The sequence below is a fragment of the Balaenoptera musculus genome, chromosome 12 (assembly GCF_009873245.2).
Source record: "Balaenoptera musculus isolate JJ_BM4_2016_0621 chromosome 12, mBalMus1.pri.v3, whole genome shotgun sequence".
Classification (NCBI taxonomy): Eukaryota; Metazoa; Chordata; class Mammalia; order Artiodactyla; family Balaenopteridae; genus Balaenoptera; species Balaenoptera musculus.
This window is the reverse complement of record NC_045796.1, coordinates 34,886,052-34,911,889: the sequence shown is the minus strand read 5'-3', so window position 1 is coordinate 34,911,889 and position 25,838 is coordinate 34,886,052. Positions and strand designations below refer to the sequence as shown.

Below are 25,838 nucleotides of genomic sequence, written 5' to 3'. Positions count from 1 at the left end.
GCAAGTAAAGCAAGAAAAGAGAAAATTTAAAGTGTTGGAGAATTTTAAAAAATAATTGTGATAAACTTCTTATAAGTATCTTAAGAATAGTTTCATGTAACACCATAGGCTCAAGATGATGAAAGGTCACTAATATATTGCCAAACACATTTTTATGGGATAAATTCAATTATAATTGCTGTGACTATTCCAGCCACAATTTAGACATAGAACCCAATTATCCATTTCATTTTCATTTATACCTCATGGGCTAGATCATTTATCATGTTTCATGATAATGATCAGAAGACACATGGAAAGTGATTTCTGGAGGTAACAAATTACCTACCATATTAGCATAGCTTATAAGATCCCGTTAACAACTACTATGCATAAATATGAGGTAATTAAATTTACAATGTCAGGAGTGTTTGATATTCTACTTGCTTCCTTCAGAGCTGCCAGAAATCTGGGTTGCTAAATGCAGCAAAACCATTTGGTTGCAAATCAGGAATCATTATGACGCAGAACTCCAACAGGTAGCTGGTATGCTGTGGCTCAAGAGGCTGAGATGCACCTTTCATCATCTGGTATTATTACTTCTTGCCACCAAACCATCCATCATTGCTGCACAGACAGCTTGAAACGATAGTCCTGGACCCTCACATTACTGCTCCTTGAACTCTGTCTCATCCATCTTTTGCATCATTCTTGATTCACAGCTAAGTACCCTCTCCCAGCTGCAAAACCAAGTGTGAACCTGTAATGCCTTTAACCTACAGTGCCTCTCTAATAGTAATTGAATTCTCTTTATTACAGAGCCACAGTTCAGGAAAGAATACCAATGCTTACTGATGCCGAAAGATGATTTTTAAAAAATCCAAGATACAGAATTCCAATAATTGTAGGAAAATACATTATTTTGTTTTGTTTTGTTTTGCAAGTTAGGCTTCAGAATTGCATTAGTATTTCTACTTGAATATTTATTCATAAGACTCAGAAACACAAACAGATATAGACAGATATAGATGCCTCTGAGTGCAAAAGCACACAAGCCAGAAAGAAAAGACAGCCTATGATATGTACATAAATGCAATACTTTAATCTGAAAACTATTAATCAGAGTTTCAAATATACTTATTAGTAAAAATCAGAACTTTAATGTACTTAGTAGGTTGAAACTGCAAGATGTGTTTTCATCCTTGACACAATGCAAACAAAAGACAAGGATTAAAAGTTAAATGCAAGAATATTTGTCAAAACTGCCTTTTAAAATAAATCTCTCACCTACCCATTCTTTTCCTTCCTCACTGAATGCTAAGAGAACCTTCAAAAATGATACCAGTTACACAGTGGTTGGTGTACCATAAACTATCCAAGACTAAAAGGTTTTAATTCTGCTCCATCTGAATGCTGTTATAAAAGTTTAATAAATCAAAATGATCAAAATGTTCCCAGTGGCAGATTGGGATTCGTTTTCCAATTCAAATTCTCTTTAATATACAGCTCCGCTGACATCTTGCATTTCCACCATCCGTGCTGAATCCCAAACACCCCGCTTTTCATCATTGTGATGCATCAGCCAGTCTGGTCATGGTGACTACTTTTTAACAATCCTGCACAATACAAAGAAATGTCAAACCTGGTGGGGGGGTTTAACATAGAACAATTATGGCAGGTGGGAATTCTTTATCTATCCTTAAGTAAATATTTTTAAATGACCCGCTGCAGTGAATGACATTCTTTGAGGATTGAGAAATGCTGTTGGACAAAAGTCTTAGAAAGAAAACCTCCTCCCTTCCAATGCTTTAAAAAATTGATGTAAGAAAAAGACATGTCTAGGAGCATGGGGGGCACTCAAATTCTGAAGAGCAGAGAAAGTGAAGTCTTTGGAGAGCTTGCTTTGTTTCTATGAAGTAAAAAGTTTTTACAGAGAACAGGAAAAAGATTTCCACTTAACAGATAGTCTCAAATCCAACCAGGAATCTACGTCAAGCAGCAGGGGAAAAAATGTTTACACATGATATATCTCACATGTGTTTTTATATATGAATAATGTCAGGAATAAAGACAGACATTATATTTAATCATGTCAGGGTTCTCTTTCTAAATTTTCCATTTAACTGCATACATCTGCTTTTATCCTAAGTTTAACAACATGAAAAATTCTGATGATATTGGCTAAAGACAATGAAATGGAAGCTTACAAAATACGAAGAATTTCTATACACTATCTACTGTTTAATTTATCTTGTGTTGAATCCCTGTTTAATAACCTTCAACTAGTTGAAGCCTTTCCCACGTGCCTAAAGATTTAAAACCTGTCTCTCCAGTACCCCAATCAAGAGTTTACAACTAAAATTACCATCCATACTCTCAAATAAGTTCTTCTACAGGCCTTCCAAATTTTTGTCAGTAATACCATATTTCACCTAGTATCCCAGGCTGACTATTCTTTCCCCTGTCATTTCACAATATTCTTAACAATATCTCCACCATTATCTCTCAACCTTGACTTGCCCTTTCCATCACAATCCCCCTCAAGGATGCCTTACCATCTCAAGTTTTTAAGATTTTTAGAGTCCCCTAAACTTACTCCCTGCAAACTCATCATTCTCCAAATCATCTCTCATCCTAGTTCTCTGAGACAGATATGAATACATGAGTAACCTACCACAAAACTCCCAAAAGTTCCCAGATCAAATGACATAATAATTTATATTCCTTAGTCTGGCATTCAAATTGCTCCACAGTTAGGCCTCTACCTGTCCATCAATGGTAAGATGAAACATTGCCTCTTCATCAGCTCATTCCCTGACCACTAAAGTCAAGGATGAAGCTGTTCTCCTCTGTTCTACACATGAAGACCATGTCATTGATATGGCACTTTACAATCTATGCTATTTTTTGAATTATTTGATTATATCTGCTGGGTATTGGCCATGGTGCTGGCTATAGAAATACAATAGTAAACAAGCAAAAAGAAAGAGTCCTTGACTTAGTCAATCTAGCAGTGGAGGCAGATGTTAGGAATGCAGTAATATACTGAAGACTTGTGAAGATGCACTGCAGACAGAAAACACCTACGCCCTAAGGTTGAAGACAGCATAGCACGTTAAAGCAAGTGAAAGAAGGCCAGTTTTGCTAGAGTTTGGTGAGCAAAGGAGAATCTGGACTGGAGAGGTGGGCAGAGCCAGATGATGATGGGCCTTAGAGATTGCGATGAGACATCTGGGATTGATACTGCATGAACAAGAAACCATGAGAATGGGAAGAGCATACACTGACTTACTTTGTGTGATATAGTCAGTCTGTCTACTACTGTGCGAAGACTGACCTGGAGGAGGCAAGTGCTGATGTGGGGAGACCAGTGAGCACTTTTAGTGAAGTAAAAAGCTCACAGATATAGAGAATAAACTAGTGGTTACCAGTGGGGAGTGGGAAGAGGGAAAGATAGGGGTATGGGATTAAGAGATACAAACCACTATGTATAAAATAAATAAGCAACAAGGATATATTGTACTGCACAGGGAAATATAGCCATTATTTTGTAATAACTTTAAATGGAGTATAATCTATAAAAATATTGAATCACTATGTTGTACACCTGAAACTAATATAATATTGTTAACCAATTATACTTCAATAAAAAATAAAGAAATTAAGTATCGGCACAAAAAATTTTCTTAATTTAAAAAAAGTAAAAAGTACAGTAAAAAGAAGATGGTGATATGGATAAAAGCAATGGCATTAAAGGTAAAGAAAGTGCTAAGCACCCAAAGGATATGTAATAAAATTTGGAAAATTAAAGAAGCAGTCAAATAACATTCATATTTCTATCTGCTGTATTTCACCCAACAATGTGAGTGTATTTGAGACCACTGTCTTGTACAAATATTTGTTCTGCACATAGTAATGGTAGGCATTACATAAAGATCTTTTGAAAACTTAGAGCTAAATAACTCTGGAGCAAAAAATTGTAAAACAAAATCAATGAATTTTCTTCTGTACTAGAAAATAACTATCATTTGGCCTTTAGGTATTTTGGGAAGAAATGAGAGAAACCCGAATGAGATAAGAATGTGAAATTATACATGTATTTGAGGGAACGAAGAAAGTTCAGGTGGAGGAAACAGCAAGTGTAACAGCCCTAAGGCAGGAGTATGCTTGGAAGAGTCAGTATGCTTGCTGTGGATTAAGGAAGGCAGTGAGTGATAGGAAATAAGTTTTGAGTGGTACCCAGGGCATATTTCATTTAAAGCCTTTTGGACCAGGAAAGTGCTGTAATTTTTCTTTTTCCTTAATGTGAAGGAAAGTCACTGGAGGGAGTAACATGGTAACATGAGAATAGCAATGGTTTCTTCCATATGCATATGAAGAGGACAGAAAATGCCAGTGGCAATTAGGAAGATGTAAATAACCATGTGGGTAAAATTTCTTTCTAACAAGCGTACAGGTTCATTCATTTGCAGTTTCTTTGCTGCCTTAACACAAGAACAGATTCTATGCCATTGTAACTGAATCTGATTTCGAATTGCACAACACTGCAGAAAAGACAACAAAATATGTTCTTGGTTTAGGGGTCAAAAGCAGGAAATGGAGAGCAAAACAAAGTTATCTTCCAAAATTATATCCTAAAGTTAAATGTATCCTGTCCCTATAGCCCATAAGAGATTAGACACCTCTGTAGGCCACTTCTTCTAAAAACAAACATCAGAGCTAAGAGAAAGCTGTATAAGGAGAGGTTCTTATGGATTTATGTACTGAGAAAAGCTGCACATACACTCCCAAAATTATTTAACCTCTGTCCAGTCCTTAGTCTCCAAATCCTCACTGTTAACACTAAAATGGTACAATTTTTTTTTCTTTTTTATAAAAACTAGTAACTATGAACTAAATAAAATCCATGCTGAGGACTAACAAAACATAAATGTTTACCTGTACTTATTTGTGTTGACCTTACAATTGTTTTTATTTCTTACTAGACTAAATGTTTCTCAGAAAAGGAAATAACATGATTTATATTAACCCAGCTGGAAAGAAAAGTGCTTTCTATGGTAATATGATAGACTTTGTTGAACAAGTTGGTTTTGACTGATTTACCTAATATTTAACTTCTACCTAACATTTCATGAGTGTTTTCTGTTTCTGTGTATTTCCTAATTTGTACTTAGTAAGTCAAGTTCCTGATGCCATTTTACTAGTAAGCAGAATGTGTATTAGCTAGCTTTTAAAAAGATGTGAACATCTAACTGGCAAATAGTTTATGTTAACTACAAAAAGCTAAACACTGAAATTCACCTGTCAGTCATACACTGGTTGGGAAGCCTGCTATTATCGACTCTCTAAGAAGATGAAGTGGTGGGAAAGTGGAAGAAACTCAAGTCATGTCCCACCACAATACTTATACCACCATCTATACACATTGTACCACTGAACACTATGAAGTATCTCTCTGACTTGATGACTGATTTCAATCTGTCAGCTATAGAGCTTCTGTTTATAATGGTATAAGACTCTATAGTACAACATTATTTACCAAAATAGTGCTTAATAAATTTGGTAAATACCCATTGGTATATTTTCTTTTTTTTTTTTCTTTTTTTTGGTATATTTTCTATTTGTTAGGGGATCTTATTTTTTCCCTCCTATGGAATTAAAAATGTGACCAAAATCAAAGTCAAAACTCTGTCAAAATATTCAAGAATTCTACATTTTCCTATACAATTAATTAAATTATAAATTGCTTGAGAGCTGAAACTATGTCTGAGGTTTCTTTGTAATTTCCTGGTGTCTATTACTTACCATTTTAAATACTCAATAAAGGCTGCTAGCTGATTTTTCAATGAAATTACAAATTGACTTCATTGCTTCCTTTTTGGTTTGGGGTAGGTAAGAGAAAGAAAAAGAATGAGCAGGGAGGGGAATATAAATCAGTTAGTCCCAAACTGTTAGTCTGGGAAGTTGATATATATCCTTTAGAACAAACGAACGCAAATTACATTTATCACAAACCCCAAGAGAATAGAATTAAGAGGCTCAGAAGGAAAATATAGTGCTCTGAAATCAAATTCCCTAGAGTTCAACAGAAAGAATTATTCGGCATGCAAATCATTCTGCTTCCTCTTTGATCTTTCTCAAATTCTTAAGAAGAAAGCCTTCAACAAAAGCAAACTCCCCAAAGACACACTCCAAAAAAACAGTGACCAGCAATTCAACTGCTAAACATTAGGTAGAGCTCTACGCGTGACTCACCAATGCAAACACACTCAGAAATCCTTTGGGAAAGAACTCTCATTGCATTTCCATTTTTAAAACAAACAAGAAAATAAATAGCATGAAAATAACCACTCGGGCAAGACAAGTGCTACACTCTACCATTTTCATCAAGTAGCATAAGGAAACTCAGAGGAGGAGAAAATTAATAGCAAAAAGTATTTGTAATAATGGTACACAAAAGTGGATAGAACAGAGTTTCAGTAATAATATACTATCTGAAATAAGGACCTCCAGTATCCTTTTGCTCATTTAGAATTTAAAAATGTACCAGACATCTTTACCTTGAATCACCTGAATTACAAGTAGCTACTATGGATGAGAGGAGACTCCAAATGTTCCTTTTATCATACTCAAGGGTAGCAATGTAACATTTTTAGATATGCAACATTTGGGATCTCCTCCATATTTGAAACATTTGGTATCCCCTGACTGACTGCAGGTGCTTTCCTAGTGACGTGAGGGCAGTTGGGGGAAATTTGTATGTGGTTTATCCATGCATTCTTAGACTTTTATTATAGTTTAGATTTTATAAAACATAAATGTTTAAATTGAATTCTCCAAGATAACTCTAAATTTCCTGTCAAGTTGACTAGTTTTCACAATGGAAGCAAAGAAAAGGGATCTTCAAGTCACCATTAAGAAAAAGGACCTTTATATATATTCAAGAGTCTGGCAGCTGTGCTATGAAAACTAGTTAAAAATCAATAGTGTGTGGTATTAAGCAGAATGCTGAAGGACTCAAGCTAGAAATTCCATGACTTTTCACCACCAACTAACGAAAGTATTAATATGTCATGTTTTCCACTTCCCAAATGTCCTTGCTTCTAATATAAAAATACTAAAATGAGACCGTCAGATCTGATTTTTAACTGATATACGCAAAAAAAATATAGAATACAACATATTAGTTAAATCAAGATTGTTTTTCAAGTGAGAAGAAAATTCATGCTAAACAAAAAGTCACCCTCCCTAGTTCATATGAGAAGGAAAGTGACAGGTTCAGACCCTACAAAAAACAACTGCCATCATCTTTTCCTGTACGCCAGCAATCTTCCCTCCATCTGTAGGTAAGGGCGGAATGCGGTTCATAATCCATTCCCTGTATCTTTTTGGGTCAGACCCACGCTCTGACTTCAACTACATTTTATTTATCGTCTTCGAGTAAAAAAATGTGCTAGGTGCTGTACCAAGCAAAGATGAACTAGACATACTCTAATGGAACATAAACTACACCCTTCTGCCACATTACCAAGTTCCGAACTCTGCATGTCCTTCAAGGTAAAGTTGTACCTTCTTTTTTTTTTTTTTCTATTTTTTTTTTAAACATCTTTATTGAAGTATAATTGCCTTACAATGGTGTGTTAGCTTCTGCTTTATAACAAAGTGAATCAGTTATACATATACAATATGTTCCCATATCTCTTCCCTCTTGCATCTCCCTCCCTCCCCCCCTCCCCATCCCACCCCTCTAGGTGGTCACAAAGCACCGAGCTGATCTCCCTGTGCTATGCGGCTGCTTCCCACTAGCTATCTATTTTACATTTGGTAATGTATATATGTCCATGACACTCTCTCACCCTGTCACATCTCACCCCACCCCTTCCCCATATCCTCAAGTCCATTCTCTAGTAGGTCTGTGTCTTTATTCCCGTCTTGCCACTAGGTTCTTCATGGCCTTTTTTTTTTTTTTTCCTTAGATTCCGTATATATGTGTTAGCATACTGTATTTGTTTTTCTCTTTCTGACTTACTTCACTCTGTATGACAGACTCTAACTCCATCCACCTCATTACAAATACCTCCATTTCATTTCTTTTTATGGCTGAGTAATATTCCATTGTATATATGTGCCACATCTTCTTTACCCATTCATCTGTCGATGGACATTTAGGTTGCTTCCATGTCCTGGCTATTGTAAATAGAGCTGCAATGAACATTTTGGTACATGACTCTTTTTGAACTATGGTTTTCTCAGGGTATATGCCCAGTAGTGGGATTGTTGGAGAAAAGACAGCCTCTTCAATAAGTGGTGCTGGGAAAATTGGAAAGATACATGTAAAAGTATGAAATTAGAACACTCCCTGACACCATGCACAAAAATAAACTCAAAATGGATTAAAGACCTAAGTGTAAGGCCAGACACTATCAAACTCTTAGAGGAAAACATAGGCAGAACACTCTATGACATACATCACAGCAAGATTCTTTTTCACCCAGCTCCCAGAGAAATGGAAATAAGAACACAAATAAACAAATGGGACCTAATGAAACTTAAAAGCTTTTGCACAGCAAAGTTGTACCTTCTTTTGAAAAATTTCCTCAATTCTTATTTTACCTGAATAGAATTAATGACTGCCTTTGAATAGCATTGTTATGCTGTGTAGTCCCACTTACAGAAGTTCTCTACTGGCCATTCCAGTTGTCTCTCCATATGCAGCCATGCAATTTTGGATACCTGTGAGAGGTCGTAACCTCTCTATCCCCAAGTGGATGAGACCAAAGAAGTATGTAGCCATATGGCTATCCTATGACCATGAAGAGACACTGGCTTAGGATAAAAACCAAAACTATGAACTGCAGAGTGAAGAACTGGAAAGAACCTGGATCCTTCCTGACTAAATGAACCAACCCTGAAGCCTATCTCTGCACCTTCTAGTTATAAAAGTCAGCAAATACATTTTTATTTTTTACATTAATTTGTATTGTCTTACAAAGGGAAGTACCAACAAGAATCCAAAGTCCTTATGATTTTAAACACCAAAATTTGTTTTACAGGCCCACCTACACTGGTACATGTGTTGACATTCACCTCACTTTACAGCTAGAGGTCAGTGGTATTCATTAGGAATAGATAAAAATAGTAACAGAATATGTATGTCCAGAGAATTTTGATAATGGCTAATAGTTGCCACTAAAATTTTAAAGTCCAACCAACAACAAAGACAAACAAAATGCTATGCTTTTCACATTAAAGAACTTCAAAAATGTAATTGGAGTTTCACAGATAAAAATAATTTAAAAAGCACAGCTAACAAATGGGAATGGAAATTGAGTGTCAGTTGTAGCAATCAGAATTTTATAGTTCATTGTGGGTCAGTTGGCTAGAAATTTAGTTGGGTCTTTGATTCAGCCAGGTGGAAAAGAAAGGAGAAGACTGAAAATGAGATCAAAATTGAGAATCTATAACATAACTTAGACTACAAAGGTGGTGCTTTTAGTCTGAAGCTTGTAAACATCATTTCAACTATTTCACATTTTTTACACTTCCATTTTGTAGAAACATGGAGCAAAATATCTGCTCTTCATCTCATCTCTGTAAAAACTTCTTTGTCAATAAAGATTGGCTTTCACAAACAAAATGTTATCATTACTCAAAACAATCTGGAAGCAAACCTAAAGTCGTGATAAATTCAGCGTACTTTATTTTTTCTTCCTCTGGCTGTGGGAGCACAGGGATCAATACTCTTCAACATGAGAATTTTGCAGTGAAATTTTCATTTGTAACAAACAGCAACCAAAAAGCCTTAAGCATGCCCTGTCACTTTCAGTTTAGGAGAAAATGCACTAATAAACTCTTACCCTTGGGTCATCTTTGACAACAGGCAATACTATGCCAGATCTTATTAAGGACTATTCATATCACTGCCCCAAAAATTTCCTTTAAAATTACCATCTTTTGTATCCATGTAACAGGATGTCAGCTTTGAAAGTGCCAATGAGAGACAAGACCTGTCACCATAGTTAATTCTCAGCACTATTTCAACACCAGGAGAGCTGACCCTGAAGGGTGTGTTTTGTGGTTAGCAATATTTATTCGGTGGTTATCTGGACAAACAAGAAAATGTATTGCTTTATATTAGTTTTCAAATAAAACACCAAGCAGAGTATCACCTGTAAGTATTAGATACATGACAAACTAGAATATGTTGAAAAGAAAAAGAAAACTGCCAAAACTATCAAAATACATTTCTAAAATGTTAACACACTCTGGAGAGTACATTCAAAGCGCCATCATATCTTAAACCAACAGGTACAATATAAAATCTAAAACAAAATATAGGTTAAATGCCAGGACTTTCTTAAAAAATAAAAAAATTTAAAAAGGGAAAGAAAAACAGCCAAAACTTTCTATGAAACTCAAGGAGTGTCCTTTTATAAATCTTACTGAAATAATTATTCACTCCACAAGCGACACTCCTAGAATAGCCATAATGGAGTTTCTCCAAGTAAAGAACACCAAGCTTTGATAAAATCTACTTTTCAGATCAGGTAAACAAGAGAAATCTAGTAATCCAAAATAAATCTCTTTTAAAATAAACAGGCATTAAATGGCTCTCTGAAAGAAGGAAATTTATCTTTAAAGAGAACACCTGGATAAAAGCTTCAACTCTGCCTTCTATGAATTGTTGAATGCATCGGGGGCCACTCCCTCAAAAAATTTTTATATCTATGTATCTATATCTATATTGATATAAGTATATAACTGTAAGTTATTCAAAAGCACTCTAGCTGCACTATTAAAAGCCACCATCTCCTTCAGGGGCTGCACATCGTGCATGCACCTACAAGTACCGTGAAGATACAGTGAGCTTGATGACTCAAGAATACACCCACCTTCCTGTATCCATAGCATCTTAGTCACTCTGAAGATTACACAAGGACACCTTCAAGCTTTTCAAAAGTACCTTCAGGCTCAGGTGAGAAAGATGCAGCAAGAGGGCTCACCAAAGATGAATATACAAACATATATGAACATAAGTTAAACTGTCTCCCTATCTAAACACTAGAGTTAAATATTATCATATTTTCTTATTTGTCAGTGAATTGGGGCTATGATTTCATGAACTTAAGCAGGTGATATAAGCTAACTCAGGAGCCATGAGAGAAGTTTTATTTATAATAGAGTCCTATCCAATTTACAAAGATGAACTTTTTTTTTTTGGATGAGCTACAGAATCTCTCGTGACAAAAGCATTACAAGTGGCTAATAGCCTTATTTAATAATGTTAATGTGAGATAAAGCTGTGGTGGAAAGGAATGAGCCTGGCACCAGGAGTTAAGAAACATGATTAAACTCTGGCTCAGCCAGTTATTAGATCTTTGTGGCTCTGAGCAATTATCAAATAGTCTGAATTTCAATTTTCTTCTAAAAGTACTAAAGGTTAAAGTATTAAAATCAAGTAAATCTTAAAATGAAATAATACATGACATCAAAATACATTTGCTGTCAAGCATTATAAATATATTAACTTGAATATGGATGTATCTCATTTTCTCCTTCCAGCCTCGAAGCACTGACACATGCCTTGCTCTCTGCTTGCTGGTCCTTCTTTCTCTTACCCCTGCCCCTCACATCCACAACCCACATCTGGGCAACTTTTTCTCAACTTTCAGATTCTATCTCAAAGAAAGTCATTGACAAAGGCTTTCCCTGATGTCTCTGACAAATCTCAGTCCACTTTAGATGTTTCTGTTAAAATCTGCCAAACTTCTCCTTGAAGAGACTTACATGGTTTATAATTATTTTCATTTGTGTCATAATCGACTGATGCATGATAGCCTATTCAACAAAGCTGCTTTTCCTCTAAATTTTCACATGGCTGACGTTGTCATTTTTTTAAGGTTTCAGCTCAGTTGTCATGTTCTCAAAGAGGCCTTCCAGATAATCTTAACTAAAATATCAATCCCTGTCATTTTGTGTATTTATTTTTATTCATAACACATACCATGACTTGATACTACATTTTCAACATCTTCCTATATGATGTTCCTAATATACCTCAGTTTTAAGCTATATACGGGCAGAGTCTTTGTATTCTACTAACCACTGTATCTCCACAATCTAGAACAGTGGAATATATAGGGACTCAGTCAATTTTCAATGAATGTAATATACATTGAGCACTTGTACTTGTTTTTCCAGTATTCACTAAAGATATGTACTTGTACGTCATAATCCCTCACAATTCTTCTGGTAGCCTTAGTATCCCAGAATACTGAGGACCTCTTAGAAAGTCTAATTTTCTAAGATTCCATAGGGGGCCAGAATTAGTGAACATCCACAACTGGGTTTTGATACTGGTAAAATTTACTGGTATACATGGGGATAGAAACTTTGACCTTGACATAATTGCCACAATGCTTTGAAAAACTAAAGTATCTAGAGAACTATGTAAACAGGAAAAATCAATCTAAAGTTAAAATGCAAACTAGATGATGGCAATATGGAATAAAGTATTTTATATGTTTAGCCCTATTAGAGCTTTAAAAGAGATTCCCTTCGATAGAAATCATTTGTTGAAAACTTGCCTGACAAACTATACAACTATAAACTTGCCTGACAAACTATACAACTACAGTCTTAATTTGACCTTAAGACATTTTCAGAACTTTTATAATGATATGGTTTTATAGTGATTTGAGATGAAGAGTACTTGATTTAAAAATCGATCCAAATATCTACAAAAGTTGCATTTGTTCTAATGAAGTGATGTCATTTCATGAAGTGAAAGCAATTTTACTTTACCTCTTACAATAAGTTGAGCAAAATTGGACACACCAGAACCTCGTTCTGACTGAGTTACACAACGATACAAATCCTGGTCAGTTTTTGTCACTTCTTGCAATCTAAAGGAAGCAGCAAATCTTCTGTGATTGATGTTCTTAGTCTGGGCTACTGGTATATCTTCTCCATTTCGCCTCTGTAAACAGAAACCAATCTTTAAAAAACAGGTTCTTAACATTTCTAGAAATCTAAAGCATCTTGGCGACGAACATCTGTGGTAAGTTATTCTTGTTTGTTAAAATTAGGCGGAAAATATCTGTGTAGCCCCACAAATTTTTACCATTGTCTTTCAATCAGGAAAAGTATGTAAGTAAACACTGCTATCCTTTAAGGGGTGAAGTGCTGAAACTATACAATAGTAATCTCAGTTTTCCATAAAATTGTTATTAGCCCAGAGTATATGAATTAGCAGGACAGTTAATGGCTCTTTGGCAAATGATCCACTGCCCCCTCCCTTCTGCCAGCCTCTCTATATATAAAGTCTTCTTTTCGCCCTTATACTATACTGCATGTGCTTAATAGGTTTGTCCCCTTCAGGAGACTGAGACCATGCCCAATGCATCTATTCTAAATGTGTAGCATGCGATCATGACTATAAAATACTAATGAATAATTTAGAGTCAAACCAAAATCTGTACTCTTTGCAAAATTTTATCTCTTTGGCATTAATGACAGCCAATTTATACCATTTAAAAGAAATAATCAAAGGAACCTAAAAGTTAAAAGCATATCTGTCAACTTTTAAAATGAACTATTGGAAAAACATATTTACATTATCAGGGTGCCTCACACAAGACCATAAAGGAAATGGTTGAAATATTCAACTATAATAAAATTTCTAACTTCTATATATTGAAAGACACCATAAATAAAGTGAAAAAAGCAAGCCACAAACTGTAATAAGATATTTGTCATGAAAATAATCATCAAAAGATAAATAGCCAGGTTATGTAAAATTCATCTACAGTTCAATAAGAAAAAAGACAAACCACCCTATCAAAAAATGGACAAGCTATAAAAAGAGAAAATGTGTATGTCTAATAACCATGAAAAGAGATCCTCAACTTAAATTTTAAAATTCTTTATGTCAAAGATAGCACAAAGGGCAAAGAAAAGCTAGAACTATGAGAGAGAATTGGTCACGATCCTCATCTTAACTTCTTGTTGGTAAAATGCTAATTACTCCTGGTACCCTTTCACACTACTTGAAATATCATTTCATCACTAGATATGGAAAACAGAACCGTAAAATTACTAGAAGTGTAAATGGTTACAGTCATTTTAGAAAATAATTTGTTACTATCTAGTAAAGTTGAAGATGCATAAAACTTAGGACCCAACAGTTCCATTTCTACATTTCTATGTTTGGATCACTCTTCTATGTGTGATCACGCAGATATGTACAAGAATGTTGAACTCAGAATCGTTTGTAATAGTTAAGTATGGGAAAGATCCACATATTCCTGAGTGGTGGGTAAATAAACTGAGATTTATCCATTCAGTAAAATTCAATGTGGCAGTTAAACTAAGCAAACTAAAACCAGTAGGGTCCTGGTAAAAAAAAAAAAAAGTTGAACATCTCCTGCATTCCACTGAAATACATGTTTAAATCTTAAAAAAAAAAAAAAAAAATCCTTAACAAAAATTAAGATAGGAGACAAAAATGAAAAATGTCAACTTCTATTAAATTAGAGTGGTGGGTATGTTAGTGATCAATTTATCTTTTTTTATAATTGTTTTTGTATGTTTGAAACACTTTGCATTTTTTAAACAGGTAAATAATAAAGGAATCATCCTATTACTTTAATAATTTTTAAAATCCTAAAATCCACTGTACCTTTAACACCCTTCTCCATATCTGAAATGATATATATGTGCAAATTATGTTATACATATGCGTATGTGTCTGTATATGCATATATACCTAAGGATAAAAAAGTCCCAATTTTGACTAAAGTCAAAATTTTTCACTCATTCAGTGTTTTGTTGACTCTTCTTTCCTGACCCACATATTCCATGATTTTTGCACCAAGATCCCCTGCTCATTCCCTTGAATAATAATAAAGAGAAAAAGCAGCTTATACTCAAAAGCCCTAAAATATAAATCCATAAAATCTAGCCTAAATTCTCTTTCCCTATAAACCACATGAACAAACAAACAAAAATTTTACACATGAGAATCTCAAACAGCATTTTTTTCAATTATCATATCATTTGATACCATCTTTCTAATTGGAAGGCAGACCATGACTCAGCACTGTTTAGACAGGTACATGCCCTCACCTCATCCTCCCCTAATTCACCCCTCCAGTGGTGCTCTCCATCTTCCATCACCTTTCTCAGTTCTTCCTTTGGCAAGACCAGCCAACTCCTGCTGCCCGCCTTGTCTTCTAAATCATCTTGCTTGTGCACACACAACACTCACGTCTTTTAACACCATGTCTTTTTAAAAAAATCCGTCTTCTCTTGTGAAGAGTTACTAAGTACCCTTAATGTTTCCCTCTGAATAATTATTATTTCATCTTTCCATCTTAATTGACATTCATCTCACAATAACACTTTCCTCCAAACTTTTCTCAAAGGAGGGCACATTTTCTTCTACTTTCTTACCCTTTATCCTGGTTCCTCACTTGCAGGCCACTCTTTCACTATCCCACTCAACAGCCTCTCAACTTCCAGAGTTCCCAGCTTGCCCAAATAGCCTTCCAGTCAGTTATCTATCAGGTCAGATTATCCTCTCCACCATAGTTCTGTGAATATTCTCAGTGATCCCAAAACTCACTCTGGCCTCAGTGATGCCCAACAGCCTTCGTTACTACCTTGTCCCTGTGCTAAGATAGTTTTCTCAGTCTGAATCACAATTGCCCGTGGCATTGTCTCCTATTGTTTCAATCTTCTGCATTGTCAATGAGACCTTACTTTCTGACCCTTTACTTTTACAAGCAGCCATTTCAGAGATTTTCACTAGCCTGAAAGAATTCTGGATTTTTAAAAACTTTCCATTGTTATACACTGCCAATACAGGATATACACTATTTCTTTGCAACAATTACAGGACCACTACTGACTTTTGCAATCACTCATTTGCTCTCATGAAAAATCTGAATTACCCAACAAGGGAGACCAAGAGCTCTTAGATATTCCTAGTTGATGCCCACAGTGCCACGAGCTATGAAATCTAACAACGTCTTCTCTGCCTCAACCTCACATTTCATCAACTTATACATACTCTTCACTTTCCATTCCCACTGAAATTACCATGAATAGTGTCTCAAAAACTCAAAGATCATCATAAAAATGTAATCACCAGCATTTCTATCTTGAATCTCTTCTACAATATATTCCATATATGTCCTTTTACCTTTTTGTGTACTGAAATCATCCTGAAGGTAGGGCTCCAAATCTTGTATTTTTTCTTCCACAGCATCTTATATGTAGTATGTTATCATTATTTAGTGGGTACTCAAGTTCTTTGTTAAAATGAACTAAATTCGCTGATATTTTTAGAGACAAAAGTCATGTAAAACTTCCTTAGTTTTTCATAAATTTTTATAACAAAATATATAAAAATCATTAATTAAAATTAATAATAAAAGGAAGCTACAGAAATACAGAACCTCAAGGACATCTAGAGATCATTTATGCCAAGCTCTTTCTGAACTCAGAGATGTTGAGGACCATCAGGAGATCACAAAGTTGATTACATTGTGTTTGTATTTGTGTACATTACTATACTAACATAACTATATATGCTTATATAGGATATACATTGTTTCTATAATTAATGAGCATAGTACACTTAGGTGCTATTTATCTCTTGAAATAACAATAAAAATAATATAGAGTCATAATATTCAGATTTTTCTTCAAACATCATTTAATAAGCACCTCCATGTACCTCATACTATATTAGCTATTACCTTGGTTCTGTCACTGTTCTCTATTACAAACCTTCTGTGATAGTCATTTCCATTTAAAGATTATAAAATCAGAATTCATAAAGATTAAAAATGCGATACACAGCCTGTTAGTAGCAGTATTAAAACTCAAAACTAGGTTTAAAGACACAAAATCCAGTAGTATTTCCTCTAAAATAAACCAAAGCTGCTTTTTGTTTCATTTGTATCATAGGTACAGTCCAGTGAGTTGATTATTTGTTGTTGAGTCTTGATCAATGCATTGTATCAATGAGAAAATGTAATCTACTATATTAGACATTGCTTTATTTACTTTATTTGCTTTATTTACTTTCAGTAAGGCATTACATTTCAAAGTAGCAATTCATGATATGTACATTTCAGAAGTCAAAAATAATGATAACTTTTTCTTTTATAATCCAAAATAACAGGTCTTTGCCTGCCTACAAGCTATCAATTTAGCAGAGTGGGCAGGGCTATGGAAGAAGGAAATAAGAAGTAATGGTAAATTTATCTCTTATACAGCAGTGTTTGCATATAGTTTTCTGTCTTATATTCTTCAGTTCTGGGCTCTTTATCCTGCTTTGAGATTTTTATGTGATTCTCCATTTCAAAATCCCCAACCCTGAGAAATACTAAGAAATGAACCACAAAATTATATGATCCAAGGATTATAACCTAGCACTTTGTTTTTTCATTCCTCTCCCCTCCTCCCCAGATCCTTGTCATGCTTTCTTATTTATTCTGTCTCCAGTACAGGTTGCTGAGACTCGTCACTTACCAAGTAACTCTAGGCAAGTCACTGGAATTACTATTATGACTCCTCTAGTAAACTAAGTAAGCTTCATCATGCAGGGTGCATGCAGTATTTATTTGACAAGTTCAGTTCCTGGCATAAAGTAGTGTAGTGGTAATATTGGTTAATTCCCAATATCTATAATAAATTGTAGCATTAGGATCACCTGTCAGATTGTTACAAATGCAAAGTCTAGAGATCACTCTAGATGTAGTGAAACAAAATCTGCATTTTTACAAGATCCCTCGGTTATGCAGCAAGATATTTCAGCTTGAGACACTGGTTGAAAACATGATGGAGGTCCTGTTCCCATGAAAAGATGACAGGTCTAAAAATGGGTGTGATTCTGGCCAATGAGAAATAATAGGAATAAGCCAAGTCATTTCCAGAAAGGTTTCCTCACTTCTAGAGAAAACACAGTGAGTCCCCTTTCTTTTTCTCAATGTCATGACTAAAATGCTGAGAATGGCGCATTGAGGAGAAAGACAGGATCAGGTTCTTGATCACGTCTCTAAAATGGTGTCGGCAGCTACTCACCTGAGTCTGCCCACTCTCCCCCTGAGAGTGTACTACCACTTAATAAATCCTCACTTTGTTCTCTTGAGAAAATTTAAAATTGAAATAAAATAAAATGGTGTCAACAGCTCTTAGAGCCCCCTTATTTCTGGACTTCCTGTTAAGTGATGTAATATGTTTGGTTTTCTATTACTTACTTTCAACTTGAAATCCTAAAAGCTAATGTGGTATGGTTAAAATATGGAACAGTTTATTTCAGCTTCTCTTTTCAAAGCTTGAGGAATATAATTAATCCAATTTAATTTTAAATTCAATAATGCAGCACTTAGAACACTTGCAGAGATTATTTCACTCTATTGGCTTGAAGAAAAAATTAAATTACATTTATTGCTTTATTTATTTTTCACTGCCTTTCCTGGGCACACAATGATACATGTCTCCTCCATCCTCTTAGAGTTGGAGAAACTGGAAAGAGACTGTTTTCCTATGTTAGGTATTTAAATTCCTATTGAATAATATTAAGAGGACCGCATATAATTTGTCAGTACTTGCCCTTTTTCCAAAACTAATGGCTGTAAATTTGCACACTATAATTAAGTAAGGTTGATGTGACTCATACAACAATCCAGCCAAATTAATTCCAAGGACCTGACGGTTCCTTACTGGGGCTTGTCTGCCATATGAAATGTTTTTCTTTCTCATAGGTATGATAAAGCTATCATCATCATCATTATTATTGAACAATTAAATCAAAAAATTTTAGAAAAATGAAAGAGGATCATGGCAAACTTAAAGGTTTAGAAATTTATAAATTTCTAAAATTAGAAACACTGTTACTATTTTGAGAAAAGCACTCATTTACATCCGTTAGAAATTATTATATTGATGTCAATAGATTAAACAATAAGAAAATAGCATTCCTCTAGGAGAAATTACCCTAAAATTACAATACTAAGTTCACAACGTATTTACTATACGGCAATAAAAGTACTGAACAAGGCAAATGATATTTGACACAGAAAAAGAAAGAGGAGGCAAATATTATAATTCTGATATAAAGTAGGGTAAAAATATGCTGGCGATAGCAAATTACTAGAATCAGGATCATTAACCAAGTTTCACAAAAACTGTCAGGTATTAAACAAGAAAATGAACTTATAACCTAAGAAGTGAAGGTGTCTTTGCAATATTGGGACAAGGTGACCAATACGAGGAGCCACACAAAGAGGGCAGAGTAAGTAGACCGAACTATGGGAGATGATACCTACGTTCTAGTCCTGCAATGACTATTTATTAGCTTCACAGTTTCTCATTACTTCTCAAATCTCTGCCTTTTCATCTAAAAATGGGGATATCAATTTGTAACAGCTTATTCAACAGAGATGCTGAGAATATTAGATGAGATAATTGTGCAAAAGTTCTAACTGCAAATCCTGATAATAGCAATATTATGAAGATAATAATCAAAACAATATCTAAGTGAATAATATATTTGATAACTGTCATGGTCTTTTAATGTATCAACCTGACTAGGCTACAGTTGCCAGTTATTCAATCAAAACACTAACCTAGGTGTCTCTACTAAGGTATTTTGCAGATGGGATTTAAGTCCATACCCAAATGACATTAAGTAAGGGAGAATAGCCTAGATAATCTGGGTGGACTTGATTCAATCAGTTGAAAGGTCTTAAGAATGGATTGGAGGCTTCCCTGAAGCAGAAGAAATTCTACCTGTGAAGAGCAACTTTAGTCTGTGCCTGAATACTCCAGCCTGCCCTCTCGAAGCGCTTGACTACAGACTTCAGACTTGCCCAGCCAGGTTCCACAATCACATAAACCAATTCCTTGCAACAAATCTCTTGAAAAAAAAAAAAAAAAAATCTATCTATCTATCTATCTATCTATCTATCTATCTATCATCTCTCCTTCTGGTCTGCTTTTCATGTTTGAACCCTGACTAACAGAGATGATTTTGTTACCAGAAATGGTTCTGGAGGAAAAGATTTTTAGGGATGAGTTTTCTGATTTGGTCTGGCTCTGGGTTTTCTGCAATTGGTTCTCTAATCTGATTAGATTTAAAGGTACAAATAACTCCAGTGTCACTGGTAAAGAAGACACTGCTAGTCCATAGCATGATGCAGTAATAGAGATATGCAAAATATCACCATTAGATAGATATCCCTGATCAAATACCTACAGAAGTTTAAGTTCTGGGTAACCATGTATTTGCTACCTTGATATAGATTCTTACAAAACTAAAATCTTTAAAGAAATAGAAAAAAAAAAATCCTTTGACTACCTAGAAAAGCAGGTAGGAGACTTATAAGGAAAAGAAAATGTATTATCAGACTTTGACAGCAAGGCTTTATGCCACAAGAAAATGAAGTAACACATTTAAGTTACTCAAGGAAAGAAAATGCGAATGAAGGATTTTATAACCTTCAAAATTGACTTAAGAACCAAGGGCACATATAAACTATTATCAACATCCAAGAACTCAGGGAATATTATTTACATGAGCTATTCCTGTGGAATCTCCCAGAAAATAAGTTTCAAACAACCAAAATTACTAAGAAGACATGACATACATACTGATGATGAACATTAAAAAACATAGCTACACATAGAACTAACACCAAATAAGGGCTAAATGGGAGAGAGTACAATATGCAATGGTTCTATGCTAACAATGGAGATAGGGTACAAGTATTCAAAATAACATGAGATTTAAAAATGAGTGATTATGGGATATTCTTATTGTCTCTTTCTCTGTGTCACTGAGAACCAAAAATATTAGTGTGGAAAAAAAGAAGATGTAACTGACAAACTGTAATAAAGAAAACATTAAGTGAAAAACTTTAGGCTTGAATTTGAAATATCAATATAAACTAATAGTTATTTTACCTTTAAATATATGTGTATATTTTTCTTAGTTATGTTCACTGAAAAGATCTAGCAATGAATGCCCCTCAGCATTCACATAATGGTCCTGAAATATAATTTCTCAAAATTGTAAAACAGGGCACCAGGTCTGAAAGAGAAAATGTGCAAGATGACACTGACATCAGATAGCAATACAAGAAAGCTATCGAAGACTACTGAAGTTATATCAAATGGACACTGGAGCCAACCTGGGATGATCTGAGTCTTAAAAATAGTATTAATTGCAATGAATTGAAGTCTATTAAATATGCTTAAATCCATAAGTTCATGATATTAAAAAAAGAGGAAGAAGAATCAGTCACCTTTGGAGGATGATAGGAACCAAAAAATTATATTGAAAACCAATAATTAAAGCAAAGATTTGAGAAGTTACCACACCTTTCCTAAAATGAACTATATCACTGGGTAGCCAGATAGGAGATGATGATAAGTGTGTCTTCATTAATTAAACAAAATACAAAAGAAATAATAAAATTAGAATATCACAATTTACAACCACCAGGAATGAATATAGGCATTAAGCATCAATTGGTATCAGAATCACAAAAAGAAATAGGAGACATTTTGTGCCTCTGGTAATCACACCATACACCTCCTCTAGCATTGCCAGAGGATCAAACTTGACTCTAGATCTGGCTGCCAATTTTCAGGAAATTAAAAGGAACATGTTGAACTGAAGAGGACATTTGTATGCAATCAGTAAAATGCAGACTGTGTGAAAACTACAAGTCAAATGGCCTGGGTTCCTCAACAGATAAACTGTGACAAACACAAGAGAGGACAAACACACAGATTAAAGGGATTCTAAAAGCCATATTTTAAAAAATAGACAAGACTAATCTATAGTATCTAAGGAGACTAAATATATGTAAGTGGAAAAAAAACAGGAAAAAAATACAAGGGCTGAAAGTCATGATAATTATTATTTGTAGGGGTAGGCTACAACTTATTATTTGTAGAGAGATGGCTCATTTGTGTCTGGGATGGACCACTTGGAAAGAGCCTCTACGATGGCTGGCAAAGTCTTTCTCTTGACCTGTGTGGTGGGTATCATAAAAATTCATTGAGTCATAGTTTTTCATTTTTGTGAGGTTTTCTCTATGTTTTATTTTAAAATAAAAGAATTTTATAAATATACTATCTTTAAATCAGACTACTTTTCATAGAGAAGAAACCCAGCTCACTGCCAGAGCCCCATGTTGTAACACTGATCACAGGAGTTCAATGGAAAGTTGTAAAGTGCTAGACGTGACCTGAAAAACACACTGAAAGGGCAGCTCTGAGAACAGTAGGAGAGTGCATTATTCTTGTACAGAAAAAGTAGTAAATTGTTATTTATAGATATCGATAAGAAGAAATCCTTGAGCTTCTATGACTGCCAGGCCTTTAGAGTCATGTTCCAGGGATACATAAAGAAGATAAAGACTATTCCACACATCATTCATTTATAGTCAATTATGTAATCTGTAGACAACAAACTCAGAGTTTATGAATTATTGAAGAAGGAAAAGAATGCATCGTATCTTTAAGGCACTGAACTGTTTATGGTAGAAAGCCACACAAAGCCAACCAAAATGACCTCAGGAATATTTGGAAATTCTAAAAATTAAATACAATTAAACTTTCTGATGCTCATTGTTACATACATACACACCCAAAATGCCAAGGGTAAAAGATAAACATTACAATCCATGATACTTGGTCAGTGATTTTACTTCAAGACCAATGATTATAATTCTTTACATGAAGCCATGAAGGAAGAATATAATGCCATGAACTCGAATGAAACAAGGTCCTCAGGAAAAGCAGGACTGATAAGAGTGATAGCCATTAGCTACCAAATAGAACATGGTCTCTTAAGTGGAGCAGAATTAATTGTAAATCAGCATATACACAGAAAAAAAATCACTAATGCTTAAACAGGATAAACAGAGAAAATTAGAATTAAGTAGCAGGCTAGTGTTCATCTATCAGTTTACAAGGAGTCAGGAAAGCACAACAGACATGGTTAATACTCTTCTCTGACACAGGTCCTGTTCTGTGAGCCACAAGTTACAGAAGGCAAGGCTGAAAGCACCAACAGCCTTCCCACAGATGAATTCTCCTAAGTGAAATCAGGAACACCCAGAGGTTTTTAATTTGGCCACAAGCTTCAAACTGTCTTGGTAAAATTTTTTTAAGGCTAAAGAGTCAAAAGGAATGGGAATGCCTCCTCATTTTTCACTCCTATTTAGGAAAACTCATATGCAATTATCAAGGCAGAAGGGGAAAAAAGTAAACAAATGCGTCAAGCAGGTAAATTAGTTCCCAGACAGAAAATGGGAAAACAAATTCACAGACTGGCTGTAAAAAATAAACGTTTGAGGAAATTTTAAAAGCCATCTTTACTATTTCACTCTTCCAAATTCTTTCACCTGGTACCAACCAGATCCAAACTCTGTGTCTTCTTTCATTGGTCCCTCTCCTCCCCTCCTCACATTTCTTCCAAATCCACCGGCGTTGTCCAATCCTAGGCCTTCACTACTTGATGTCTGTACTGCCAGCAGTAGCTTCTTTCTTGCTTTTGTCTCCATCATGGCCTAGTCCCAGCCCTGCCATAAACTATATTTACCTCTACTTCGCATTGTGAACCTTACACTTCAAGAAGATTCTTCTCTTGATGTTCCTACCCCACCAGCACACACATACACTAAACTGCAGTGATAACCATGCCCACTTAATCCTTGCTTATCCAAGTCCTATACGTCCTTCAAAGACTCAATCAAATCTTCCTTAATGATTTCACCAAACACTCCAGTCTGTGATGCTCTCTCTCAACTCTGAAGAAGCGCTGGGCTTAGACTCCATACTATCTTTTCTTATTCGGTTATACAAGCATCTCTCAGGGCTGAAAGGATCTTAAAAAAGCATTCCGCCTCATGCTTAAATGTCCTCTACATCTCTAGCAAGTACTTAACCAGATTATGCTTGGACACTTCCCCTAATTTTACTACCTCCTACAGTAGCTCATTCTAGGTTTCAACAGCCCTACAATTACAAAGGTCTTCCTCATAATCAGCTTATATCTCTCACCAAACAGCTTCAAACCACTAATTATTATTGTACTTTACTGTCTATAAAAAACAAACTAAATCCCTCCTGTATATTCCCAATATTCTAAGATTTTAAGAAACTTATCCAGTCTCCCACAAATCTCAAGATATATTTATACAATGTACCTTTAGCCATTCTGACATCATTTCTTCAACTTTACCAAATGTCCTAGTAATTATATGCTGCTGCCTTTTGTTATTCTAATATTTCAGATATGTGTCAGCCACTCTTAGGGCCAATCTCGAAAACGTCAGAACTTTCACCAAGTCTAGACATTAGGACAATTTCACATTATCTCATTCCTTTCTCTCCCCACCCCCATGGTATCCAATGTGAGCTGATCATATATTAAATGTTTAATCAGTTTGGCTTTGAAATAGTCCTCTCAAATTAGTTCTCAATGAGTTGCCCACTGTAAACTGCATGTTTCTAGGCATAGATAAATTTCCTCCAACATTTTCACTTCATTATAATAAATGGAAAATTACCAGATTTTTTTTTTCTCAAAAAGAAATAGTTTCAGGGATAGTAAAATCTCTTGTGGAAATTAAACATGATACAAGGTTCCAGGCACTTCATACGACAGTATAAACAGACACAAGAAAATATTATAGCATGGCAGCATCAAAAAGAGCTTTGTGAGCAATGACTAGTTGGCACTTGAAACATTGTAGTGATATATTTCACCAGATAAAATTTGAGTACTTTTGTACTCAAATTATTCATTTTTTAAAAAATCATGCTTCTCATTTCCAATGCTACATGACGATATTCCCATGTAGTATAGGAACAAGGCTATTACATTTGCCTGGATAGATAAAACACTTTATGGCCAGAAGTTTCAGGCCAGCCATTTTCATTGACCCTCAGCTGGCAACAGTTGGTACTGCAAAAGGTCAGCCTCTCTGGTTGTTTTTTAGAGCAATCTGCACCTAATTATACTAATTTTACTCTCAATGTATTGTTTAATTATCTATTGCTCCAGAAGGAATGACATTTCCTTTGGCTGAGAAACTAGCTGTATCACAGTACATTAGCAGTGACGAGCCTCACCAAGGGCAAAGTGATGGCTGGCTTTCCTGTTTTGGCAGGCCTATTCAGGAGGCGCCGTGTCAGCACCTGGGGAGATTACTGACAGACTGGCCCAACTGCCACAGCTTTGATGGCAATCTGCATAGAATTACCAGTCACACATTAAACAGCCTCATTTCAATTCACCAAAACGAACGGTGCCACCAAATCTCCCCACACAATTCCCTGCTTTCAGTTACTCTGCTGGTGAATTTCTCTGTCCAACCCAATGATGCATGCCCACCAAGCTCTGTAATGATGGATGGAGTCATTAGCATTTTAGTTTCTACACTGAACCTGAGGCCAAAGCATATGGTCTGACAGATGTTCCAGCAATGGGTTCTATTTGATTTGTCATGTAGGTGTCCACCTACACCGGACCTTCATGAAAGAATACTAATTTATAAGTTACAGCCCAACCCGTTTCAACTCTTTCACATCCTCGAGCGTTATAACATGTTCTGATAATAGAACACTCAGAACATGCTTTATTCTATATTTCAGTTTACACTGATGATTAAAAATCACCCTTGAACCTAATCCAATGACTTCAAATGGACAAGATGGACAAAAATGCAGGTAATGTTTGTACTAGGCTATTGCCATGTACGGCAGGGGTCCCCAATCCCCGGGCCACGGACCGGTAAGGCTCAGCTCCCCATCGCTTGCATTGCCTCCTG

At 35.2% G+C, this 25,838-nt stretch overlaps 1 protein-coding gene across 5 annotated transcripts in view; it reads right to left on the bottom strand.

Moving 5' to 3' along the window:
* Window positions 1–25,838, bottom strand: part of PTPRK (protein tyrosine phosphatase receptor type K) — a 565,097-nt gene that overhangs the window by 239,673 nt on the left and 299,586 nt on the right. For all 5 annotated transcript variants that reach the window (XM_036871298.1, XM_036871300.1, XM_036871296.1 and 2 more), the window contains exon 6: window positions 12,784–12,958. In XM_036871298.1, coding sequence (XP_036727193.1) covers window positions 12,784–12,958 — 175 coding nt within the window. The remainder of the gene's footprint in view (window positions 1–12,783; window positions 12,959–25,838) is intronic.